This window comes from Rhinoraja longicauda, chromosome 7 (assembly GCF_053455715.1).
Source record: "Rhinoraja longicauda isolate Sanriku21f chromosome 7, sRhiLon1.1, whole genome shotgun sequence".
Lineage (NCBI taxonomy): Eukaryota > Metazoa > Chordata > Chondrichthyes > Rajiformes > Arhynchobatidae > Rhinoraja > Rhinoraja longicauda.
In genome coordinates this window covers 60,904,436-60,928,817 of record NC_135959.1, presented here as the reverse complement: position 1 = coordinate 60,928,817, position 24,382 = coordinate 60,904,436, and the positions used below count along the sequence as shown (strand labels likewise).

The following is a 24,382-nucleotide window of genomic DNA, read 5'->3' as shown; positions in this document are numbered from 1 at the left end:
TCTCCTTTGAAAACATTCTCCATCTGTATTTTCTAACTATCCTTTATTTGAATGGCACCTTCATTTTCATTTTCGCCTCCCTCTTGATACATGCTTTAAATTAAGTTGCCCCTCTTTAGTTTAATTTAGTTTAGAGAAACAGCGCGGAACAGGCCCTTCGGCCCATCGAATCCGCGCCGAACAGTGTTCCCCGCGCACTAACAGTATCCTGCACACACTAGGGACAATTTACAATTTTAACAATCCAATTAGCCTACAAACCTGTACGTCTTTGGTGTGTGGGAGGAAATCGGAGCACCGGAGAAAACCCACGGGTCACAGGGAAAACGCACAAACTCCAACAAACAGCACCCAGAGTCAGGATCTAACCCGGGTCTCTGGCGCTGTAAAGCAGTAACTCTACCGCTGTGCCACCATGCTGTCCTTTAATATCCTTGCTTGCGCTGAGTCTAAAGATTTTTTGCCAACGGCTTTAATTATTTTTAACTGACTGTCATTAGAAATTTATCGCCTGCTGCATAAGAATCTATTGAGATTGATTTCACCGACAAGATCCACATTCAGTTGGTGGTCATTGACAATAAACAAAATATAGAGGTATTAATGCCAATACTGGATAGAAATCTCAAGATACATGTTGTTAAATATCAATTGTTAAATATCCAGAAGCAAAAATGATTTTTGTTCAAAAATACTTACGCCTAGTAATCCTATCGTGTAGCATGTCTGAGTGAATCATGATTCATGATTTATTTATGTTTTATTAGAAGCCCAATCAAGTACTTGCTGTGCCAGTAAAGTAATTTGGAAATTTGTTCTGGGAGCCTCCACAAACCAGATCTCAGGCATGTGGAATGGAAACAAATGGTGTGTCTCATAAATCTCATTGATATTCAAAATTTTAGGCCCACAAATGACTTGGTCCTGGTGAACAGAAGCATGGTTTTATAGGAGATTGCAGCCTGTTTTGCAATAAAAGGGGCTCATTTAACTCTTTCTTTTGCTGAAAAATCAAAGGGATCAGTCGTCATCCAGGTAGGCTCTCCTTTCAGAGCTTTTCTTGGTATTCCTTCTTTCCCAACACTGCCTGCAGACATACCATCAAAACGACCATGCCGACCATCTGACCTCTTCCTCTTCAATGGCTCAGCCTCCATAATGCTCCGGGGAAGAGAATCCTTAAGATTTTGTGCAAATAAATTCCGCCTCCATTTCTGCATTAAATAAATTGCTGCTTATGCTGAAACACCGACCTTCAGTTCAACATTTACACCACACAAAATCTTGTATGGTTCAATGAGATCATTCTTCTAATGAGATCATTCTTCTAATGAGTTTGGGCCCAACCTCATGTTGTTCTTCATGCTAAAAACTGTAAGGTTTCTATTAAGTAGTTCAATGCAAGTATATCCCTCAATTTTAAATTTTCCTCACACAATCTTAGAAATGACTGATGAAAGTACGACACTTTTTAAAAATAAATCTGATTACGTCGAGTGGCTATTAACAAGTGGAACTAACATTTTATCAGATGATGTCAACAATGTAGGTTCTCAAGTCCTTCATTTAGGTAGAATGAATGCCAATCATAAAAATAATGCACAAAAATAAATAAGCTGGGAAGGATTCTGATGTCATGGTCAAAAGATAGATATGTTCTCAAAATACGCTTTAAGGATGGGAGGATGGAAGGATTTATGGTCGAGTCAAAATTGCTGAAGGCTCTGAGCTAATGCTGGAATGGGGGAAAAGGCAAGCACAACAACTACGGAGCAGAAGGCAGACTGGGATACTATTATGGTCGAGTGTGCAGAGACCATGGTAGGATTTGCAAAGATAGATGAGAATGGGAATAATAAATCCAATCATTTGGTGGCCTGCAAATTGAAGGATGATAGAGAAGCAATACTTAGTGGCAGAAGTATCCTTAATCAGTTTGAAACCATAGGAAAGGAAGCTCAGAATGCCAACATGAACTTGGGAATCTGAAGGATAGCCTGAATCTAATATACAAAGGCAGGAAAACCACCATTCAAATAGCATTGACACAAAAAGCTGGAGTAATTCAGCGGGACAGGCAGCATCTCTGGAGAGAAAGGAATAGGTGATGTTTCGGGTCGAGACCCTTCTTCAGACCAGTTAGGGATAAGGGAAATGAGAGATAAAGGCGATGCAAATAGCATTCACTGACTTTGATGTTAAGGTAAATTGGCAAGGTGTACATTCATCATTGTGACCAATGATTTTTGTTAGCCAATATCAGCTATTTAGGTTAAAATTACCTTCATTTAGTCTGCGAATGACAATGATTTCAACAAGAATTTGGACAAGATAACTAGGGGTGGAGGCATGCAGTGTCACCGAAGCAGAATGGGGAACCGGTAGAGTTGCTGCCTTACAGTGAATGCAGCGCCAGAGACTCAGGTTTGATCCTGACATCGGGCGCCGTCTGTACGGAGTTTGTATGTTCTCCCCGTGACCTGCGTAATTTTTCTCCGAGATCTTCGATTTCCTCCCACACTCCAAAGACGTACAGGTATGTAGGTTAATTGGCTGGGCAAATGTAAAAATTGTCCCTAGTGTGTGTAGGATAGTGTTAATGTGCGGGGATCGCTGGGCGACGCGGACCCGGTGGGCCAAAGGGCCTGTTTCCGTGCTGTACCTCTAAATCTAAAAATAAATCTAAAAAAATCTAAAAATGAGCTGATGATCTATGTACTAAAACTCTCGTTTGTTCGCTTGTTCGCTTGTTCCTGAATTACAGCCAAAACACCACACCATAGCGCAACAATTACTCATTACAATTACTCACCAGCGTCCTGTGGTCCTATGGAAGAAGTTTCATTGAAATCGGTGTTATATTTTAAAAGTTATTCACATTTTAAAGTTTAAAAAACCACGCATGCGCAGTTGGGGCTCCGAGGCACTTACATAAGATGGCCGCCGTATCCGCGCGTGCGCAGAACAAAGACGTCCGTGCCTCGCAGTTGGGGCCCGTTGAGCAGGGCTCGGCCGCCTGTCTCTTGGGGGCGGGAGAACCAGACCTGGTGTCGAGGGAAGCAGCCGGGGCTGGGGCCTGGGCCTGAAAGTGATCGGGTAACCGCGAGCCTGAGGTGGGCCACGGGGAAAGGTGGCATCAGCAGCAGTGAGGCCGGGCATTGGTGGAGGTAGAGGTGGAGGTGGTGGCCGAGGCCTGGCGCTGGGCCTGCCCTCGGCGCTCCTGTCCCACCTCCTCTCCCCGGTCAGCTCAGCACCTTCCCCACACCATCCAGAGTCCAGCGGCTCTGCAACAGTGGGAGAGCCGCCGCTGTCTACCATTGAACATCCCTGCACCGGGACAGGACAGGACTCTCTACCCACCTCCCCCCCCCACCACCACCACCAATGGCGGCTGCCCGGTCCAGAAGGAGGCATGTTGCTCCCGGGAGGGAGGGGGGAGGGTTGGGGGGAGGAGGGAGAAGGGGAGGGAGGAGGGGAGGGAGGGGGTGGTCGGATGAGGAGGCAGAGGAGGGGAGGGAGGGAGGGGGAGGAGGGGAGGGAGGGAGGGAGGGGGAGGAGGGGAGTGAGGGAGGGAAAGGGGAAGAGAGGGAGGGGAGAGGAGGGGGTTAAGGGAGGGGGTGGAGGGGGGCAGAGAGGAGAGGGGGATGTGGGGGGAGGGGGGAGTGGAGGAGGAGGGAGGAGGGGAGGAGAGGGTGCTGCACCAATGCAGGAGAGGCAACCCTAGGGGGGTTGGGGGGAGAGGGGGAGAAGGGGAGGGGGGGAGAAAGGGGAGGGAGGAGTGTGAGGGAGGGAGGGTGGAGGGAGGAAGGGTGGGGAGGGGGCGAGAGGAGGGGGAAGGGGGTGAGGGAGAGGGCGAGGGGGTAGGGAGAGGGGGGGCAGGGGAGGGTGGGAGGGGGAGAGGGTAAGGGGGAGTGGGGGGGAGGGGGGAGTGGAGGAGGAGGGTGCTGCACCAATGCAGGAGTGGTTTGGACCCAACAGATCCACTTGGTCTAGTAGACACTAAATTCTGGAGTAATTCATGACGAGTCGTGACCCTTCTTCAAAAATGAGCTGTTCTGGTGTCTGACACCTCAGTTCTTAGTTCAGTATAAAAACACAAATTTATGCAAGCTCTTGACCATAAATGTCACCCATTCCTTCCCTCCGGAGATGCCGTCTGTCCCGCTGAGTTACTCCAGCATTTTGTGTCTTTTATCAATCAGGGAGCAGAATGAAATGGGTAGGATGACGACCTTTCTATTAGAACAATCTCCCTAGCTTCTTGTTGGAGCTATGTTGTCGCATGTTCTTCCTCATGCCACTGAAGCTAAATTGGTCAGCAGAGGCTAGTGATACATTAATGTAAGTATGCTATTCTGCCACCTGTATAGCAACTGGCTCATTTCTGGGAGACAGCACATGAAGGTGATGAGAAAGGGATTTCAGAGAGTGTTGCTGTATTAAATAGCTTTGCGTGTGACAATCCAAAAGAGGGGGAGTGCCTTTGAGAGGAAAGTCAGAAGAATGAGTTGTTCAGTGGGAATTGTGTCCCTGCAGGAGGATATAGAACCGGATACCTGGGACAGATTTAATCATACTTAGCCTTTAAATTGGATTGCATAGTGCTTGCTTTGTTTTGGCATGACGTAAATTCTAATACAATTTCACCTGGAGTTGTTTGCACTGGGGAACTTTTTAATTGATAGGAGTAGAATTAGGCCATTCCGCCCATCATGTCTACTCTGCCATTCAATCATGGTTGATCTATATCTCTCCCTCCTAACCCTATTCTCCTGCCTTCTCCCCATACCCTCTGACACCGATACTAATCAAAAATCTATCTCTGCCCTAAAAGTATCCACTGACTTGGCCTTTACAACATTTTGTAGCAAAGAATTCCACAGATTCACCACCCTCTGACTAAAGAAATTTCTCCTCATCTCCTTCCTAAAAGAACATCCTTTAATTCTGAGGCTATGACCTCTAGTCCAAGACTCTCCCACAAGTGGAAACATCCTCTCCACATCTACTCTATCCAAGCATTTCACTATTCAATGAGGTCCCCACTCATTTTGTTGTGAAAATATGCAGAAAAGAATTTGGACAAGGCATTTCTATGCATCTTTCTGGTAAGTGCAACTAATTTTTTTCACTGTTAAACATGCATCAAATTATGACATTTTTTTTGGGTAGTGCCCATTTCTACCAATATCAACATAAACTGGAACAGGTAACTCCATACTGTAAGACATTCCACATTCTCTGTGTATAAAACAATGTTCACATCAGAAGCAGCTATATCAAGCTTGTGCTATATCAATATTGCACACATTAGGCCCAAACTAAAGCGTGAAGCACAATTTTGCCTCCATGGCAGGATCTTTCAAATCCCATTTGAACTACGGGGACTGCTTTGGAACAGATTTACCTTTGCAATGACAAGGGCCAGAATATATAGACTTTGGAAATCATCTATTGGAAGATAAGGCACTTGGGGCAAAGAGGGAGCTCAGGAGATAAATAAGATTAAAAGCCTGAAAGTGCTGGACTAACTCAGCAGGTCAGGCAGCATCTGTGGAAAATATAAATAGATGACGTTTTGACATCTGAAAAAGGGTCTCGACCCAAAACATCACTTGTTTGGGAGGGAGGAACTGAAGGGAATCCACATTAGTCAGGAAATGGTGTTAGGTAACTTGTTGGGACTGAAGGCAGATAAATCCCCAGGGCCTGATGGTTTGCATCCCAGAGTACTCAAGGAGGTGACCCTAGAAATCGTGGATGCATTGGTGATCATTTTCCAATGTTCTATAGACTCTGGATCAGTTCCTGTGGACTGGAGGGTAGCTAATGGAACCCCACTTTTTAAGAAAGGAGGGAGAGAGAAAATGGGGAATTATAGACCAGTTAGCCTTACATCGGTAGTGGGGAAGATGCTTGAGTCGATTATTAAAGATGTAATAGTAGAATAGATAAGGGCGAGCCAGTGGATGTGGTGTATCAGGACTTTCAAAAAGCCTTTGACAAGGTCTCATGCAAGAGATTAGTGTGCAAAATTAGAGGACATAGTATTGGGGTAGGGTATTGACATGGATAGAGAACTGGTTGGCAGACAGTAAGCAAAGAGTAGGAATTAACGGGTCCTTTTCAGAACGGCAGGTAGTGACTAGTGGGGTGCCACAAGGCTCAGTGTTGGGACGCCAGTTATTTACATTATATAAATGTAAATTTATACCATTATATAATGTATTAACAATTTAGACGAGAGAATTAAATGTAATATCTCCAAGTTTGCGGATGACACAAAGCTGAGTGGCAGTGTGAGCTGCGAGGAGGATGCTATGTGGCTGCAGGGTGATTTGGATAGGTTGGGTGAGTGGGCAGATGCATGGCAGACGCAGTATAATGTGGATAAATGTGAGGTTATCCACTTTGGTGGCAAGAACAAGAAGACAGATTATTATCTGAATAGTGTCAGATTAGGAAGTGCAATGAGACTTGGGTGTGCTTGTACATCAGTCACTGAAAGTAAGCATGCAGGTATAGCAGGCAGTGAAGAAAGATAATGGCATGTTGGCCTTCATTGCAAGAGGATTTGAGTTTAGGAGCAAGTAGGTCCTACTGCAGTTGTACTGGGCCCTGGTGAGACCGCACCTAGGGTATTGTGTGCAGTTTCGGTCTCCTATTTTGGGGAAGGACATTCTTGCTATTGAGGGAATGCAGCAGGTTAATTCACGGGATGGCGGGACTGACATATGATGAAAGAATAGATCGAATGGGCTTATATTCACTGGAATTTAGAAGGATGAGAGGTGAACTTATAGAAACGTATAAAATTCTTAAGGGATTGGACAGGCTAGATGCTGCCTGACCAACTGAGTTACTCCAGCACTTTATGTCCTTTTGTGTAAACCAGCATCAGCAGTTCCTTGTTCCTGCAAGAATAAAAGCCTATCCAGGTTGAATCTTTCCTGCTAGGTCCTACAGAGCACACCTTCTTCCTCTGTGGTTAAGGCACTGCCACGCGGAGGCAGTGGGAAATATCGAGAGTTGCACACTGATTGACATCATCAAAGTGAGTCCTGAGACATTATACGCGTGGAGCATTGCAATTGTATTTCTAGAAAGAATTCCATTGTGTAACAAATAGAAATGCTGCATCATGTGATGCTATTGGAACTTGGGAGCTCTGCAAACTCGGCAGGTTGCAGTTGAACACTGGTTGCAACGGTGCAAACACAAAGTAAGTGCACAGAAAATATAAACAATTCAATCTTATTCCATGGAAAAATAAAATAATTGTTTTTCACTGTTGAAGAACATCAATTATTTCATTTCAATTGAGGACACTTGCTTAACATAGATGTACAGAATTTCAGGGGGGAAAAAAAAGCCAGAATTTGTTATGTGAACAACTCTGCAACATAACACCAAATAATGGAAAGAAAACTCAGCATTCTTGCATAACAATAAAAAAAGACCAATAGAGACTTCTCTTTCACAAAATAACAAAAGGATATCTCAAGTATTTTGTTCACAATTCAATGAAAACTTTCATGTTTTTGACAATTAAATTAGAGTTCAGGCCAAAGTAATTACGTGCACTGTTTTCCCATGAATAGCTGCTGAAAGAATTAGATAAGCCAACCCATCAATTTTGATAAATGTCTATTTTATAAATTACATTTGCCTGCAACTTTCCAATTAATCATTTCTGAATAAAATGAATATATGCCACAATATTGATTGTCCATTATCTGTTACGGCACACTTAAAGCAGTTGATGATAACAAGAACCAATTAAAAGTTTCCATGAGGTCTGATCATTAAACAGACATTCAATATTTACCTCTGCAAGCCTATGCCTATTTGGAGCCAAAGTAAGCACTGTTTTTTTGTTGTTGTAAGAAAATAATTGCAGATGCTGGTACAAATCGAAGGTATTTATTTCGAAGGAATGGGTGACGAAGGGTCTCGACCCGAAATGTCACCCATTCCTTCTCTCCTGAGATGCTGCCTGACCTGCTGAGTTACTCCAGCATTTTGTGAAATAAATACTTTCAATTTCTTTGTTGTTGAATAATTCTAGGACGTGGGGGCAAGAGATTTGTAAGAGACACAATGGGGTGGAAGAAGGAATAGAGAAGAAAAGAGAGAGGGGATGGGGAGGGGCGGGGAGCAGTAGGGAGGGTGTGGGGGTGGCTGGGGCGGAATAGGGCGGGGGGGGAGGCAGGGGGCCGGAGGGGGGGAGGCAGAGGGCCGGAGGGAGGAAGGGAGGGGGGCTGGTCAGGGTGTGTGCGGGCCACGAAGGGCAAGCCAAAAAGCCAGAGAGAATAAGAGACAAAGAAAACAAAGATGTGCTGATTACAATAATTCCCATTATACCACAATAACGATGGCTAAAGCACGTATGTTTTTCTAAAATAAAATGTACAACTTCTGTCAGTATTGCTCCTTTGGGCAAGGACATAAGCATCACAACAGTCCTCAACAAATAGCTGGATTGATTTGTTAAATAGCTTTTACAAATTATTTTCAACTATATAAATCAACAAAGAATTTGCCATATTTTATTGTCTTATATTTTCCAAGCTATGCCTCAAATAAAGGAATACTTAATAAAGGAATATGAACATTGATTAGCCGAATCCCTGATAATTAATGTTCTAATCTCTATCCATTACATGGTCAAAACAATTTTATATCTATTAACTAATGAAATTGTTAAAAGCAGAATTCATACCCACAATGGTCCACATACATTATTTGTAGTTTGACAATTAGAATTATAGACAACTGAAAAAGCCCAAGTTGTGAAAGAACTTTCCAAGTTTAGAAACCAAGCTTACCCCTGATTCAAAATGCTACAAAGGATGGAAAATGTCCAATATGGTACGACGATTAAAAAAATACAATGATTAACAATAAGCATTCCATATTACTCCTGATAATTGGTAATCTATTTTGTGCAGTGACAATCGTTGCATGATTTTTAAATATCTTAATTGTTTGAAAAATAACTGCTGAACTGGAGGTTTCAACCAACAGTCACAAAATGGTACATTGCAACGCAGCCATGTGCATAATTCTGATGCAAAAACCCTCTCTCAAGCCCAGGAAATGAATGTGAGACTTCTACATTAGCTTCAGCTTCAGAACAAACTTCTTACATAACTTCTTGAAATGGTATGAAATAAACTACTGGTGGAAACGTATCAGCCCAATGCATGGAAATTTAAATTATTGTCTGTATGTTTTCCTCCACAAGTTAAAAAGCTACCTGTACAGTTTCATTTAATATAATCCATGGGGAATTGGTATAGCAGGATCGACAGTTTAAACTTTTAAACTGCAGGAATATCTTCTATCATTAATATATGATGCCAGGTAAATGCAGTATGTAGGCTTGTTTTGTTACAATATTTCTCTCTAGTTCTACTCCTTATTTTCAAAGCATTTGTCAAAGGAATATTAGTGACCGATTGAAGCTGAAATAGTTACGGCAGTGTGAAATGCAAATAAGAACATCCTCCTTAATTTTATCTTCAAAATATTGCCATTTCAGAAGATCTATTGAACCATATCTGCCAGCTTCAATTTGCAAATGGCCTTGAACATCCTGCAACTTGGACTCCATAAAGAAAGATTTGCTTAAAATGAGAAAGTTGATTAGTTTTACGGTCTGCACTTCTGAATTTAATTGAAACTTTAAATGTGTCTTTAGAAGCAGATAGGCAGACATTTCAGCAATATATAAGGGACTTGACATTTGACAGTTTATGCTTCAGATCTCAGTAATTTATAAATAGCTCTGTCACTCACTTTTGCACCAACAAATGTAATGTCAACACTCCATGCATCAATCATGATCTTAATTGTCAAAATGAACTGCAGTGGAGTATAAATTGCAGTGGAATTCAGTTTCTTTTTTTTTTTTAAATGCACTTTAATTTTACCCGCTTGGAGCTCAACAAAGACTTGCCATAAATAGCCAAGATAAATAGAGTAGAATTTTATGACCATGTCTGTTCTGATAGTTAATATAGATATTGGCTGCAATGTTAGTCAATGTTTGATGTAAAAACACTCTTTATCCAATTGAAGCATAAAGAATGTATTTTGAAAGGTTTCTCTCATACTTCAGATAAATTTGGTAACTGAAATGTATATTTGGTCAAAGATTCATGGCATTCTCAATTTCAAACATGAGTTGAAAAATTAGGAATATTTCAACCATGCATCATGATGAAATACTTTTCAGATAAGAATACAATAAAAATCAGAAATAAAACCTCGATTTTCTTACTGTACATTTATAGTCCGAATATATACAGCCTGCTGAAGTACTACCAAGTATCACATTCAAGCAGTAAAATGTACTGATGCCAGGACTAAATTGTAAAACATCATTTGTACACTAATGTGAAAACAGAGATTTTTATTCTGCTGGGGCCATTAAAATGTTTTCTAGAAATATAACACATTACCCGGATCCCATTTGTGCACGTCTTGTCTAGGCAGAGAGACACTTAGATCTACTATTGATTTGGTGTTGGTGCCAGTTCTTTTGTATTGTCGAGTGATAAAAGGATATCATAGATGAAACTGAGGAGGCGTAAACAATGGTAGAAATAAAGATACATTTCCGAGAAAAATAACTGCAACACTAAATTCGGACAGACTTAAAAAATGACGTGCCAGTGGTAACAAATTGAAGAAGTGCAAGGGTGTATTTAGTCCATGCAGACCAAAAGGCCAAAACATTAACCGGGATGGACTGGACTGATGGGGCTGCAGATTTGCAGATGGAAAATGCTATCAAATGTTCATGTATTTTGGCACTGTCAAATTTCGGATTCAGGAGCTTGCAGATGCAGAGGGATAATGTACTGATGAGGGATAGCAATGAAGCTTGAATGATGTTGTATTTGTGATCGGGATAGGGTGAATGGGGGGTAGGGAAAGAGGAAGGTGGAGGTTGTTTTGGGAATAGTGGAATTTACAGGGAAGAAGTATTGCAATCTTTAGACCTACATTGTTCTTCCCAAAACTGTCCTTGACTCCCCTTGGCTGCAAGATTTCAACATAACTGAGAGACATGGCAGGCCATTGATAAGCCTATGGTATTGTTTGCATCAAAGGCTGCCAACCAAGGTTGCCATTCCTCCTCCTGGGAGCAGCTTGACTGCCACTCATGACCTTCTCATATTGAATGATAATAGTAGTTGGTTATTTTTTAAAGTTTAATCACTGACTCGACCCCCCAAAATCCATCTGATTTTGGTGGATAAATTCTATCCTGGGAGCTTATTCTGCCAATATTTACGATGTTCCTCCTAATTCCATCAAACCCCGGGCCCTCTATCCAAAACGATGCAAGATAAAAGAGAGACTTGTATGAAGTAATACCACATTAAAATATTGTCATTTCAACACTCTCAGATCCACCCAAATAAAGCATGCTGAGACATGATTTTACTTCAGGCACATTCATCATTGATCATATTTGGACATAAAGTGTATATTCTTTTTTAAATGGTAACCAATGATTTTCCTTCAAGACAATGTGCGAGGGAGTGAGAGATTATGACTCTTCTGTGATGGCGTAAAAAGTATCATATTTACTTGAAAGCTCATTAAGACAGCAACCCTACAACTGCATAAAACACTTTGTGATAAACCATGAGAGAAGGGTCATTCTTAATTCTTTCAGAACACACTTGAATTAGCAGCAAGGAAATCATTCCAATGTATAAAACTGACAGGAAGTGAGTTGAAAACTATTGAGCATGTGGCTGGTTTCTCAGCATAAAATGGACAATGTGAAATGAGGGGACTTACCTGTCTTGGGATTAATCGTGAAGAAATTCTGAGGGTTTCCACTGGTAATCTTGAAAGTCATTTTATCACTGGAGCTGGAGTCTGGATCATAGGCCTGAATCTGAACTATGGGAACATCCTTGAGAGAGTTTTCCATGACTGATGGATGGTAAATAGGCTGAGAAGATATAGGTGCGTTGTCATTTTCATCTTCAACTTCAATGTAGATCTCGATGGATGAAAATAATGGAACTACTCCACGATCTGTGGCGTACACAGTAAGCCAGTAGGAAGCAGTTGTTTCACGATCGAGAACATCAGCGGTAACAATCAGACCTAAGGTAGTAAGTAACGAAAGAATGGAATGGGTTACATTGATGTTGATAGTCACATTCACCAAGCCAGATATACTTCAACAATAATCCAAAAAATCTTAATACACAACATAATATAAAATAGTTTAAACGATATTTGTCATGCTGTAAATAGTTATTGATTTTGTTAATTTTAATTTCACAATATTCAATACTTCATTTTCTAGTTACAATGTAAATCTATTGTACAGTAAATCTCATCCTGAAACAGCATGGATCAAAAGATATAAATTGCAAATGATTGGTTTTGATCATTAAGCACCACTATTTTTGACAGGGCTAGGCAATTGAATTCCGATTAACCTAATATTAGAGTAACACATTTGATCGCATGTCATGAGCAGTTTGTAGTATCATTATTGTAACTTTGAGCTCATACCTGGAAAATAAATGTAAGTGTGAAAAATACTTCCTTTTCATTCATCCTCCATGATTCTCCCTTGTATTTTTTAAGCACACAACATATCCAAGTTACACTATATACCATCTGCAAACTAATTTTCAGCCCAACTATCCTGTTTTCAAAACCCTATCGCCCATGATGGCAGAACACATTGAGAGAACAGACTGGCTGAAAACGAGGCAAATGTTTGTTTTCCACAACTCCCGAAGACTGAAAGTGTTGTCAAGTTGGCTGTTTGTGTCCTTATCAATGAACAGAGTGACATAAATGCGATTAATAAAGATGGCTGACATTGATGCTGTCTAGGCATAGAGATTTACTAGAAAATAGTTGAGACTCAATACATCAAAATCCAATAAGCTGAAGAAAGAAAAATGTTAATATGTGTACAATTCAGTATTTCAATATTTCTTGTGCTGGCTCAACCTATTATCTTGCTTTAATCAGTCTCTCATACTTATGGCAGTGGTGTGCACAGTGATACTAACCTCTGCCTCATCTTACCAAAGAACTCTAGTTAAATGATGGATGCCTGAAACCACCCCAGAGTCAAAGCAGTACTTCTGAAAATTTGCTACTGTTGTAATGCAGGTAATGCCAATTCATAAGATGGACACAAAATGCAGGAGTAACTCAGCAGGACAGACAGCATCTCTGGAGAGAATGAATGGGTGACGTTTCGGGTCAAGACCCTTCTTCAGACTATGAGTCAGGGGAGAGGGGAACCAAAGATATGGTAGGGTAAGGTTTGAATTTATGCCCATCAAAGCTCGCCAGCAGCAATGTGATAATTACCACAATATCTGTTTTAGTGACATAAGTTGATGGCTAAAGATTAGACCATAGGACCATAAAGCATAGGAGCAGAATTAGGCCATGCAGCCCCTCTAGTCCACTCTGCCATTCAATCAAGGCTGATCTATTTTCCCCTCTCAACCCCAATCCCCTGCAACTTTTGACACCCTTATCAATCAAGAATCTATCAAGAATCTTAAAAATATCCAATGACGTCCTCCACAGCCATCTGTAGCAATTAATTCCACAGATTAACCACCCTCTGGCTAAGGCTGTGCCCTCTGGTTCTAGACTCTCCCATTACTGGAAGCATCCTTTCCACATCCACTCTATCTAGGCCTTTCATTATCTGGTAAGTTTCAATGAGATCCCCCATCCTTATACATTCCAGAGAGAACAGGCCCAGAGACTTCAAATGCTCCCCATACATTAACTCAATCATTCCCTGGATCATTCTTGTTAACTTCCTTTGGACCTCCAGCAAAGCCAGTACATCCTTCCTCAGATATGGGGCCCAAAACTGCTCTCAATATTACAAATGTGGTCTCACTGGCAACTTACAAAGTCTCAGCATTATGTATTCTAGTATCCTTTTATATTCTAGTCCCCTCGAAATGAATACTAGCATTGCATTTGCCTTCATTACCGCAAATTTAACCAGCAAATTAACCTTTTGGGAATCCTGCATCAGCATTTTCAAGTCCCTTTGCACCTCCGATTTCTGAATACTTTTTAGAAAATAGTCTACACCTTTATTCCTTTAGGCCCAATCCTGGGGAAAATTCCCCCGATCTTGGACCCCGAGATTAGCAAACTATAAGCTGAAGCAGAGCTGGCTTCCAGTGCCATAAACCCTCACAATAACAGACCTCTATATAGCAGTCCAAAGAAGGGTCTCGACCCAAAACGTCACACATTCCTTCTCTCCAGAAATGCTGCCTGTCCCGCTGAGTTACTCTGGCTTTTTGTGTCTATCTTCTCTATATAGCAGATTTTCCTGTTGCATTGTCCCCCCCTTCTCCACTTCCGCCAGTTGCCCAGTGAGCTGGTGCTAGGTTGCCTGCTTCTGGTTGCAGGAGTGGATAGTGAGGAGCATGAAGGCAACGTGAGTATCGGACCCATCCCCATTAGGGGCCGAGGCTCCGTGGCCTGTGAATTCCCACTTCTCTAACACCCCACAACGCCTCTTTTCATCCCTCCCTGACTTGAGCTAACCTTCACCCACCTCATTCGTTTACCTTGACAACCAGCAAAAACAGACACCCTCCCGGTCCATTATTGTATGGGTTTACTGCACTGTGATAACCAATGAAACTTCCCTTCTCCGGCATTTACACCACATCATACCCCTCCATAGTTTCAAAAAAACATTAGAAATTACTTCATTCCAATGCACTTTATTCATGCTCAGTGCCCCTCTACTGACGACTTCACCATGAAAAAGTACGAAATGTATTCCAACAGGAATAATACAAGTTGTTAGATTTTTGCAGCATTGCTCTCTACTACACTGGTTTATTCGGGTATTCGTGCAAAACTGGGCTCTGCATTTGGTGAGGTAACTGCACAATAAGTCAATAACTCAGATATCTGCTCTCCCTATGGTATAGACAGTGTTGCCAACTGTCATGTATTAGCCGGGACATCCTGTATTTTGGGCTAATTTGGTTTGTCCCGTATGGGACCGCCCTTGTCCTGTATTAGGTCGGGGGGGGGCGCGGTTAGCCCGGACGCTGTAGGTCCGGACAGTGTAAGTCCGGACAGTGTAGGCCCGGGGGCCGCCTAACCGAGGTTGCGTAGCAAACCGCCTCCTGGCCCGGGCGGCCGCCATTGGTGGAGCGGGAGCACGTGGCCGCTGGCTGGGTGAGATCACTTGGGGCGCGGGGCGGTGACATCACCTTGTCCCTTATTTGGGAGTGAGATCGTTGGCTCCCCTAGGCATACAACTGCTATAATATCATATGAACCATTATTTACCTCTGACGCTAAATCATAACTCAATCTTCTCTCGAGAACTGGCATGAAATTTGCATAGTGCTATTTCAGAGAAGAGCACAGAAATGTTTGAGATGTTCTGGTCATCATACATCGTTAAACCAATATTGAAATATATGGTAGACACAAAATGCTGGAGTAACACAGCGGGACAGGAGAGAAGAAATGGGTGACGTTTCGGGTCGAGGCCCTTCTTTAGACTGAAACACATGTATCTGGTTATTATCACACTTCTAATTTGGAACCTGAGCTTGCACAGGATTGCTGTCACATTACCTACAGTGAACCAGGCAGCAAATTTCAAAAAGCTATTTCAATCATATTGGGCAGCACACCAGCACAGCAGTAGAGTTGTTGCCTTACAGTGCCAGACACCCGGGTTCGATCCTGACTACGGGTGCTGTGTGTACATAGTCTGTACGTTCGTCCTGTGACTACGTGGGATTTCTCCGGGTGCTCCAGTCCAAAGACCTACAGGATTCTACATCAATTGGCTTTGGTTCAACTTGCAAATTCTCCCTAATGTGTAGGATAGTGCGAGTATGCAGGGATCGCTGCTCGGCATGGACTCGGTGGGCCAAAGGGCTTGTTTCCACACTGTATCTCTAAAGCAAACTAAATATCACAAGATCAAATGCCACATCCGAATTGTTTCAACAGCTCATCTGTGTATTAATAGGTCTTCCACGAGATGAACGAGAGGTACACTTGGCCACAAGGATATTTAAAAGGTGCATTTATAATTTTTATGGTTGTTTCATGGGTAGTGCATTATTTTCTTCTATCCATGAGATAGATTGTCAACAGCTACCTCTCAGTCAGAGCAAAGCAGCTCTTGACTTAGGATATCAAATAGACAAGTATAAGACAACCAAGAAGCATTATTTCTTCACAAAATAACTCCATTACCCAAATAACCCCTCTTTAAATAAATATTTTCAAAATCAAGATTTATATCTATATATCCTTGCAGGTTTCAGATTTTGATATATTCCTTCAAAATTTATCTCCTTCAATATTTTAGAAAATTACTTGGAGGTCACTCTCTAAAATATATAAATAAAATAAATACAACTGTTCGCCATATAGAATACGAAATAGAATATAGCCAAAATATTCTAATGTCACATTATATTTGAAGTTGTTTCTCCAAATATGACTCTGGAAAAACTTAACGCACTTGCATTTTGGTGATTTGGGTTACTTAGGTTGATTTCAATGTAAAAAAAAATCATTTTAAAAGTAAAGCATTCTCTAGGTTGTTAGGAAAACACTTAATAGGCTGTTTTAATCACATTTTTCTGTACTAAAAACAGAGAGGTTGGTCCACATATAATAAAGATTTTTGGTACTGCAATCAAACTATCAAAGGAGGTCGATGTGAATCCATTAATCATTGCATATTCATCAACAATCATTTTCACTTCATAGATATAATATTATTTTTAGCAAATGAATCTTTATTTGTTTCAAATTGTTATTCCCCTATGATGGTGAAAAAAAGCATTATTGAAAGGAGGATGAATGGAACTTGTTAATGTTCTAATGCACACCACTAATTTGACGATACATCAAAGCAATTGCAATAAATGTTGGAGAGGATGGCTAACTTTCGACCTCCAGATGTGGAATAATTTTTTATCCGCTGTCTGTACTTTTAGAAAAAGACAGCACTAATCTAATTTGGTCATGCTTGGAATAGAAAGGGATTCAATTACACCAGAGAGGCACCCAGGCTTCAGAGAGGTATATCTGTATTCTACACTAGCTACTGAACTAAATCTTATCTGATTGAAAGCAATCTTTTAATCATTGAGGATTTCTCTTGTGGTAATTACAAGATAATACTTGACAAATATTTAATTTTAATAAAACAAGGAATGTTGAAAATTAATTAAAATGAAAATTCTCAAGAATGCTACGCCTACTTCCCGAGCATACTGTATGTGCAAAAATTAAATTTCACCCACAACCTATCAGCAGGAGCATAAGTAATTCAAGCAATGGGTTCAAATTCATTATCTTCACCACGGCTCATTTTTAAGCACTGCAATGTAAAGACAATGACGACAAGCTCACGACAAAGTACCAGGCAGCAATGAGAATGCAGAAAAAACACTGATCAATTTCAAAAGTGTAAATCCGAACTCCAGCAGCTTTCACGTTGCTCCCACAATCACGCTGTGATAAACCTGAACAGAACTTTGAAATATATACTCTTCTGCAGTTGCCACATTTAATTCTAGGCCAGCTGGAAACATGAGATAAAACCATCAGAAAATAAATACGCTGAAGGAGGAGCAAAGGATGAACCCAAGAACTGGTGCGCAAAATATATGAGGAATTTCACAATATAATCTCAAGCATATGATTTCCAAGTACTTTTGGAATGAACAACAGTAAAAGATTTGATATTTAGAAATAGTGATCAAAGGAACAGATTTTACATACAGATATTTTACTCAGTCAGACTAAATCTATACTTCCTCTACAGGGCACTTCTTCTCAACAATATTATTTGCACTCCGAGTGCCAACCAACTTTACCTAGAAATGCTCAATGGGTAATCATCCTGTTATTCCAGCACTTCACAGAATTCCATCACGTTCCACTTTGCTGTTCTATGCACACAGACTATTAGGCACATTGCATAAATGCAATTTGCAGTTGGCATGAGTCTGGGCAAATTTTAATGTAGATACATGGTTTGTGAACAGCATGGGCCATAAGTACAGGTGGGGGGCCTTTACTGAAAGTGAAGGGCGGCCCCAACATTTGCTAAGAGACTAGTTATTTCTGATGACTTAATTCCACTAAATAGATTTCCCTCTGCTGACTTCATGAAAGTATTATTGAAACACTACTCTAAATCTTCTATCTAATCCATAATGGATCTGCATGAAGCAAAACAAACCTCTGACATTGGAAATCCAAAACCAAAATTAAAAATGGTAAAAATTCTCAGACTATCAGGCAGGGTCTGCATGGAGAGAAACCAGTCATATTGCAGGTTAGTGACCATTAATGATACTTTTCTGTGAAGAGTTTCGCTCTTCATAGATGTTGCCTGCCTTTTTTTATAGCATTTTCTGTTTAACTTATATTTGGCTAATTAAATCTAAATGCAATTTCCAAAGCTAACAGGTGTGCTCTTTGAAATTGCTTTGAACACTGGTTTATCTAACTGGGAAAGTTTCATGTAATAAGAGGGAACTGCAGGTGCTAGTCTATACCAAAGATAGACACAAAGTGCTGAAGTAACTTAGCCGGTCAGGCAGCATCTCTGGAGAAAAAGGATAGGTGACGTTTTGGGTCGGGACCTTTCTTCAGATTGAAAGTAGGGGTCAGGGGAAGAAACTTCAGAGTCTTGCAAAAATTGACAAAACGTTCATGGGAAATCGTTGCAGCTTTTCAACATGATAAATCTGATAATCACTTGATTCATTTTCAAAACTTCGATAATCTGTCACTTTAATATATGTATGAATTTATAATCTACCTATTTGAGTTTTAATTAACACTAGTCAAGTTCACCAACCCTGATGTATTGTGTAGGAAAGAACTACAGATGCTGGTTTAAATCGAAGGTAGACACAAAATGCTGGAGTACCTCAATGGGACAGGCAGCATCTCTGGAGAGAAGGAATGGGAGACCCTTCTTCAGACCCTGATGACAGAATCGAGTAATGAAAAATGGGAGAATGCAACTGAATTTCAAATAAAATTAATCTGCAGGGACATCTGCTCTCAGCAGCAACATGCATCTAAGTAATTAGTTAATAGTGTAAGATTTGCACATTCACATGTAGCTTGGTGAAGTTTGTCCATATGTTACAATGTCTCTATTTGAACAGCAAAGAAGATGAATCAGACAATAAGCAGGGTGCCATGATGCTTGCTGTTGACTACAAAGAGAGGTCATCAGAAAGTTCTCGTGATCAGTTTAAGCAGAACCCCGGATTCATGCAATGGCCCATCATCATGCTGGGTGTAAAATCAATTACATGAAAGAATAATTGCAAAGAGCAGAATTGTTTTTATCCTTATAAGTATTACACAGAGTTCAGAAACATTATATAAAGGTGGTAAGTGCCTGTAGTATAAAGATAGAAGTTAAAACATCACAGATAAGCATTCTAAGATATTAAAATGTGTTCCCAACCCTTGTATATGTAAAATATTTTTTTGTGCAAGAACTATAGAAATGCAAAATATTGAACGTAGTGGGACAGTGGGGGAGAAGAAATCAAACTAAAGCAATCTGGTCTGTGTGTTTTGCTTTGAGATTTAGAAACCTCTATATGCTGGACCCAGCTGCTCCGTTAATTTTGCTGGATGGTTTTCCAAGTTCGGAGAAACCTGTCTGCCACATGTTACATTTAATTCGGACTCGTTAGTGTACTGCGGGAGGCTGATTTAAATATAGCAACAAAAGAAGATGGTGTTCCCTAGGAATTAGTGCTGGGACCACTGCCCTTTTTGATTAATTTGTCACTGATTTATACATGGGCATACAGAATAACGTCCAAATATGACGAAGATGCAAAGCTTGGAAGTTCGGTAAACAGTGCGGATGGTAACAGCTTGCTAGCAGACGTGCACACGCTGGTTAAATGGGAAGACAACTGGCAGACAAAATTCACAAATGAGAAGCGTGAATTGATACGTTTTGGCTGTTACACAGACTAAGTGGAAATAGAATAAAGGAATGAATGAATGAGAGCAACAGTGAACACTGGAAATATGAAATAAAACAGAAAGTGCTGAAATCAGATCAAATGACATCATCCTAAATAGAATCAAGAAGCAGAGGGTCCTGGGTACATTTCTGCACAATACCTTGGAGTCATGCATGGCACTTTGGATCGGGTGGTTATAAAAGTATATGGTCTTAATAAAGAGATGCACAGAATAAAAAAATAATGCAATTCCCGTTGAACCTGTATGAAACATTGGTTAAACTAGAACTGAAAAAATATTGTGCTCAATACTGCACATCTGACCTTTGCAAAGATATTGAGGCTTTAAAGTGTATATAACAAAAGTAACGAATTTGATTCATTAATTCATTTTAACAGAACAGAATGGATCCAAAGGTGAGGTGTTTCAGCTAGAGTATTAAATTAGATAAGTTGGGGCTGTCTCCTCAGAATGAAGAATGTTGTATGGTTATCTGATGATGCATCCGTGACCATGGACAGAATGTTTCCTAGTCTTACAGCAGAAAACAGGCCTCTTGGACCAGTAGGTCTCCACTATCAAGCACCCATTTTTCCAGCGATTGCATAATCATTTTATTTTCTTCAACATTGCCCTCAACTCCCCCAAATTCGACTGGTCACCTGCACATTAACCAGTTGACCCACACATCGTTGCGATGTGGCAGGAAACCTACGTGCTCTGGTTTCAGGGGGCATATGCAAACTCTACACAAATAGGTTAACAGGTAATATAGGGAAATTGTATCTACTGACAGGTAACTGAAGAGTCAAAGGACACAGATTTATCATTTTGGCAAAAAGATATAAGAGGGGACATGAAGAAATGTTTATAACAAAGACGTTGGTGCCTGTAGAGATACTAGATACAGAATGAACAGAACGTACGTAAACAAAAGATAGGCACTTGAGAGAAAGTGATCAGGAAGGAACTGCAGATGCTGGTTTAAACCGGAGATGGACACAAAATGCTAGAGTAACTCAGCGGGACAGGCAGCATCTCTGGAGAGAAAGAATGGGTGGCGTGTCGGTCTGAAGAAAGGTTTTGATCCCAAACATCACCCATTCCTGCTCTCCGGAGATGCTGCCTGTCCCACTGAGTTACTCCAGCATTTTGTGTCTATCTGAGAGAAAGTGATTGGCAGGCCCATTGCAAAGGACTGGGGGTAATGGAACCAACTGGACTATTCCATCAGGAGCCGACATTGATTCAATGGGCTGTATGCCCTATTTTTCTGCGATAACAATATGGTTATGACGTTACTTGCTTCTTATAGATGGGATGCAAATTTCCACTTGAAAATAGTCAGAAGGCGTGCTAAAGCTGAAGGCTTTGAGGACTGTTCATCTTCTCATCCCACAACAGACAACCGTTTAAAATTAATTCTATTTAAATTCTCCCAATTAAAAAGGTGGGATATGAACTTGTATCAGTTAAAGTCCACTCCTGAACTTATTCAAGCAATCCAAGAATCATGCAATTTTGCAATGATTAAAGAATGTTGCATTGCAGGATGGACAACCTTGTGGATGAGACAAATATTTGAGGATGTACATAACTTTAAGAGTACTTTTGTATGAAGCAGGGAAGTCTCTGAGCTAATATCTAGTCCACAACCATTGCAACTCCAGTCGTTTATTGTCATATGCACAAGAACGGTGAGGTACAGTGTAAATGAAAATCTTGGTTGCAACAGCATCACAGGCACACAGACTCACACACACAACCATAAATGACATATAAATTACATGCAAATTATACAAGACAACAAAAAGAAAAATGCTGTAAAAAACAAGACATTAGTACAAAACCCAATTAGTAAACAATCCAAGACAAAGTGCTGGAGTAACTCAACGGGTCAGGTACCATCTCTGGAGAACATGGATATTCATGATCTCCAGAAACGCTGCTTGAACTGCTGAGTTAATCTAGCACTGTCTTTTTTGTAGGTGAGCATTTGCAGTTCCTTGAGTTTAGAAAACAAGTCCTTACAACTGTAAGAGGTCGAGGTAGGATTAGGGTTGCGCAGGTCAGTTCAAGAATCTGATAGTTGTAGGAAAGTAGCTGTTCCTGAACCTGACAGTGCAGGACTTTAGGCTTTTGTACCTTCTGCCCAATGGTAATAGCCAGAAGACAAGGTGCAGGTGTTGAGGATCCTTGTTTCATATAGATGCTTTGGATGGCCTGTGCCTGTGATAGACTGGGTTGAGACCACCTCTCTTCAGACCTCCCAACATTTTATTTTACAAATTCATAATTTTGAATAAAAGAACAATGGTCATAACATGTATGAATAACTTATGAAGAAAGAGTTTCATTTAAAACTGCACATACCTAATTTCATTGAAAACATACTTGCTCCAGTGGTCTTCAACAGCATATCACAACAGACCATGTCCCCCCCACCCCCTCCCCACCTGTACCCCCCCCCACTAACCTCCCCCCACCCCCACCCCCACTCCCCTCCCCCTCCTTTCCCCCCACCTCCACTCCCCCCCCCTACCTCCACCTCCCCTCCCCTCCCCTCCCTTCCCTTTGATTCCTGTGCATTGGAACTGTTATACCAAGCCATGATGCAACCAGTCAGAATACTTTCTACCGTGCATCTGTAGAGGTTTATTAGAATATTCATTGGCATTCCTCTTTATGTCCATATGCTGGGCCCAGGGCAGATCATCAAAGATGTTAACACCCATGAATTTGTAGCTTCTAACTCTTTCCACTGCTGATCCACGAATAAAAATGGCAACGGGCCTAGATGGACTGTCATCTCATTTATTTTATTTGCTTTTGCAAACTAGCTACCATGTCCGGCCACATAATAACAGGGAATTAACTTCCAATGTAATTTATTGACTGTGAAGTATCTTGGGACATCTCAAGAACATAAAAGGCACTAAACAGATGATGTTCATTTACTGTTGAATTCAGTAATACAAATAGAGAGAGAGATAAAGAGTTGCAGATCTTGCAAGAATCTTACTAATTACCTTTTCCATAGTGCAAAGTTTAACTCCATTGGTTATGGTTTCTGAGCGAAAATAATAATTATTGCATTCTGGTGGTTGCACGGTGGAGATCAAGAGCTGGGATGTTGGTTGATCTTTATGTTCTTCAACCCGGGGGTTTCAGGTGAATTTGAACCTTGAATATTGACAGACTCCAAAAAATATCTTTTAAATTATATTTGCTCTGAAGACCAGCTTCCAGGTCTATTTGCTGCCAGTTTTGTAAAGATAATTGCTCATGTTAAATTGGACTTTCAATTTATCAGATAGCATTCTGCTTCTCTTTAGGTTGTCTGGTATTTCACACTGAGCCTCCATAAGGTTACAGACACCAAGTTATGAAATTTAGCTGCAACTGATGCCAAAACCTGATTTTGGTTTGGAAAACACCCTGTCCATCCCTACTTGTTCATTCATCAAATAATTATGCTCTCAGTTTAACCTTTCACAGTTTCATAATGAGTATTTTTAAGAAGATATTTAATGGAGAATATATGCCAAATTATTGCGAGGAAATAGGAGAGAAGATGTCCAATAGGTTAAGTCATAAATCATAAGGAGGGGGAGTGGAATTAGGCCATTCAGCCCATCAAGTCTACTCCTCCAGTCAATCATGGCTGATCTATATCTCCCTCCTAACCCCATTGTCCTGTATTCTCTGACACCTGTACTAATCACTTCTATTCTAGTCTACTCTATTAACTATTTAACTATTTAACTTTTAGTTTAGTTTAGTTTAGAGATACAGTGTGGAAACAGGTCGTTTGGCCCACTGAGTCCGCACTGACCAGCAATCCTGCACTATGATGCTATGATTTGTTGATCATGATGCTTTATAACTATGATTCCTTGCTGGATTATAGAATACCATTTGACAAAAAAGTAATTTGGAACCAATACATCATGGTAGAAATAGATGATGGACACAAAATGCTGGAGAGAGGGAATGGGTGACATTTCGGGTCGAGTCCCTTCTTCAGTGGTAGAAATGGATGTCATTTTCATGGGCACACTGACGGTGTAACTTGACATGGTAGCAAATCGGAACTGAAGTTCCGGCCGCATCTGCGCCCGGGATGAGGTGTTTCACACTAGGGCTTCCGAGATGTCCTCGTTCTTCAGGAAACGGGGCTTCCCCTCCTCCATTATAGATGAGTCTCTCACTAGGGTCTCTTCTACATCCCGCAACTCCGCTCTTGCTCCCTCTCTCCCCACTCGCAACAGGGACAGAATCTCCCTCGTTCTCACCTTCCACCCCACCAGCCAGCGGATCCAACATATCATCCACC

General features: G+C 41.0%; 1 protein-coding gene across 8 annotated transcripts in view; it reads right to left on the bottom strand.

The window, feature by feature from the left end:
* LOC144595325 (protocadherin Fat 3-like) overlaps positions 1 to 24,382 on the bottom strand; it is a 588,884-nt gene that overhangs the window by 249,032 nt on the left and 315,470 nt on the right. For all 8 annotated transcript variants that reach the window (XM_078402696.1, XM_078402698.1, XM_078402695.1 and 5 more), the window contains one exon: positions 11,821 to 12,135. In XM_078402696.1, coding sequence (XP_078258822.1) covers positions 11,821 to 12,135 — 315 coding nt within the window. The remainder of the gene's footprint in view (positions 1 to 11,820; positions 12,136 to 24,382) is intronic.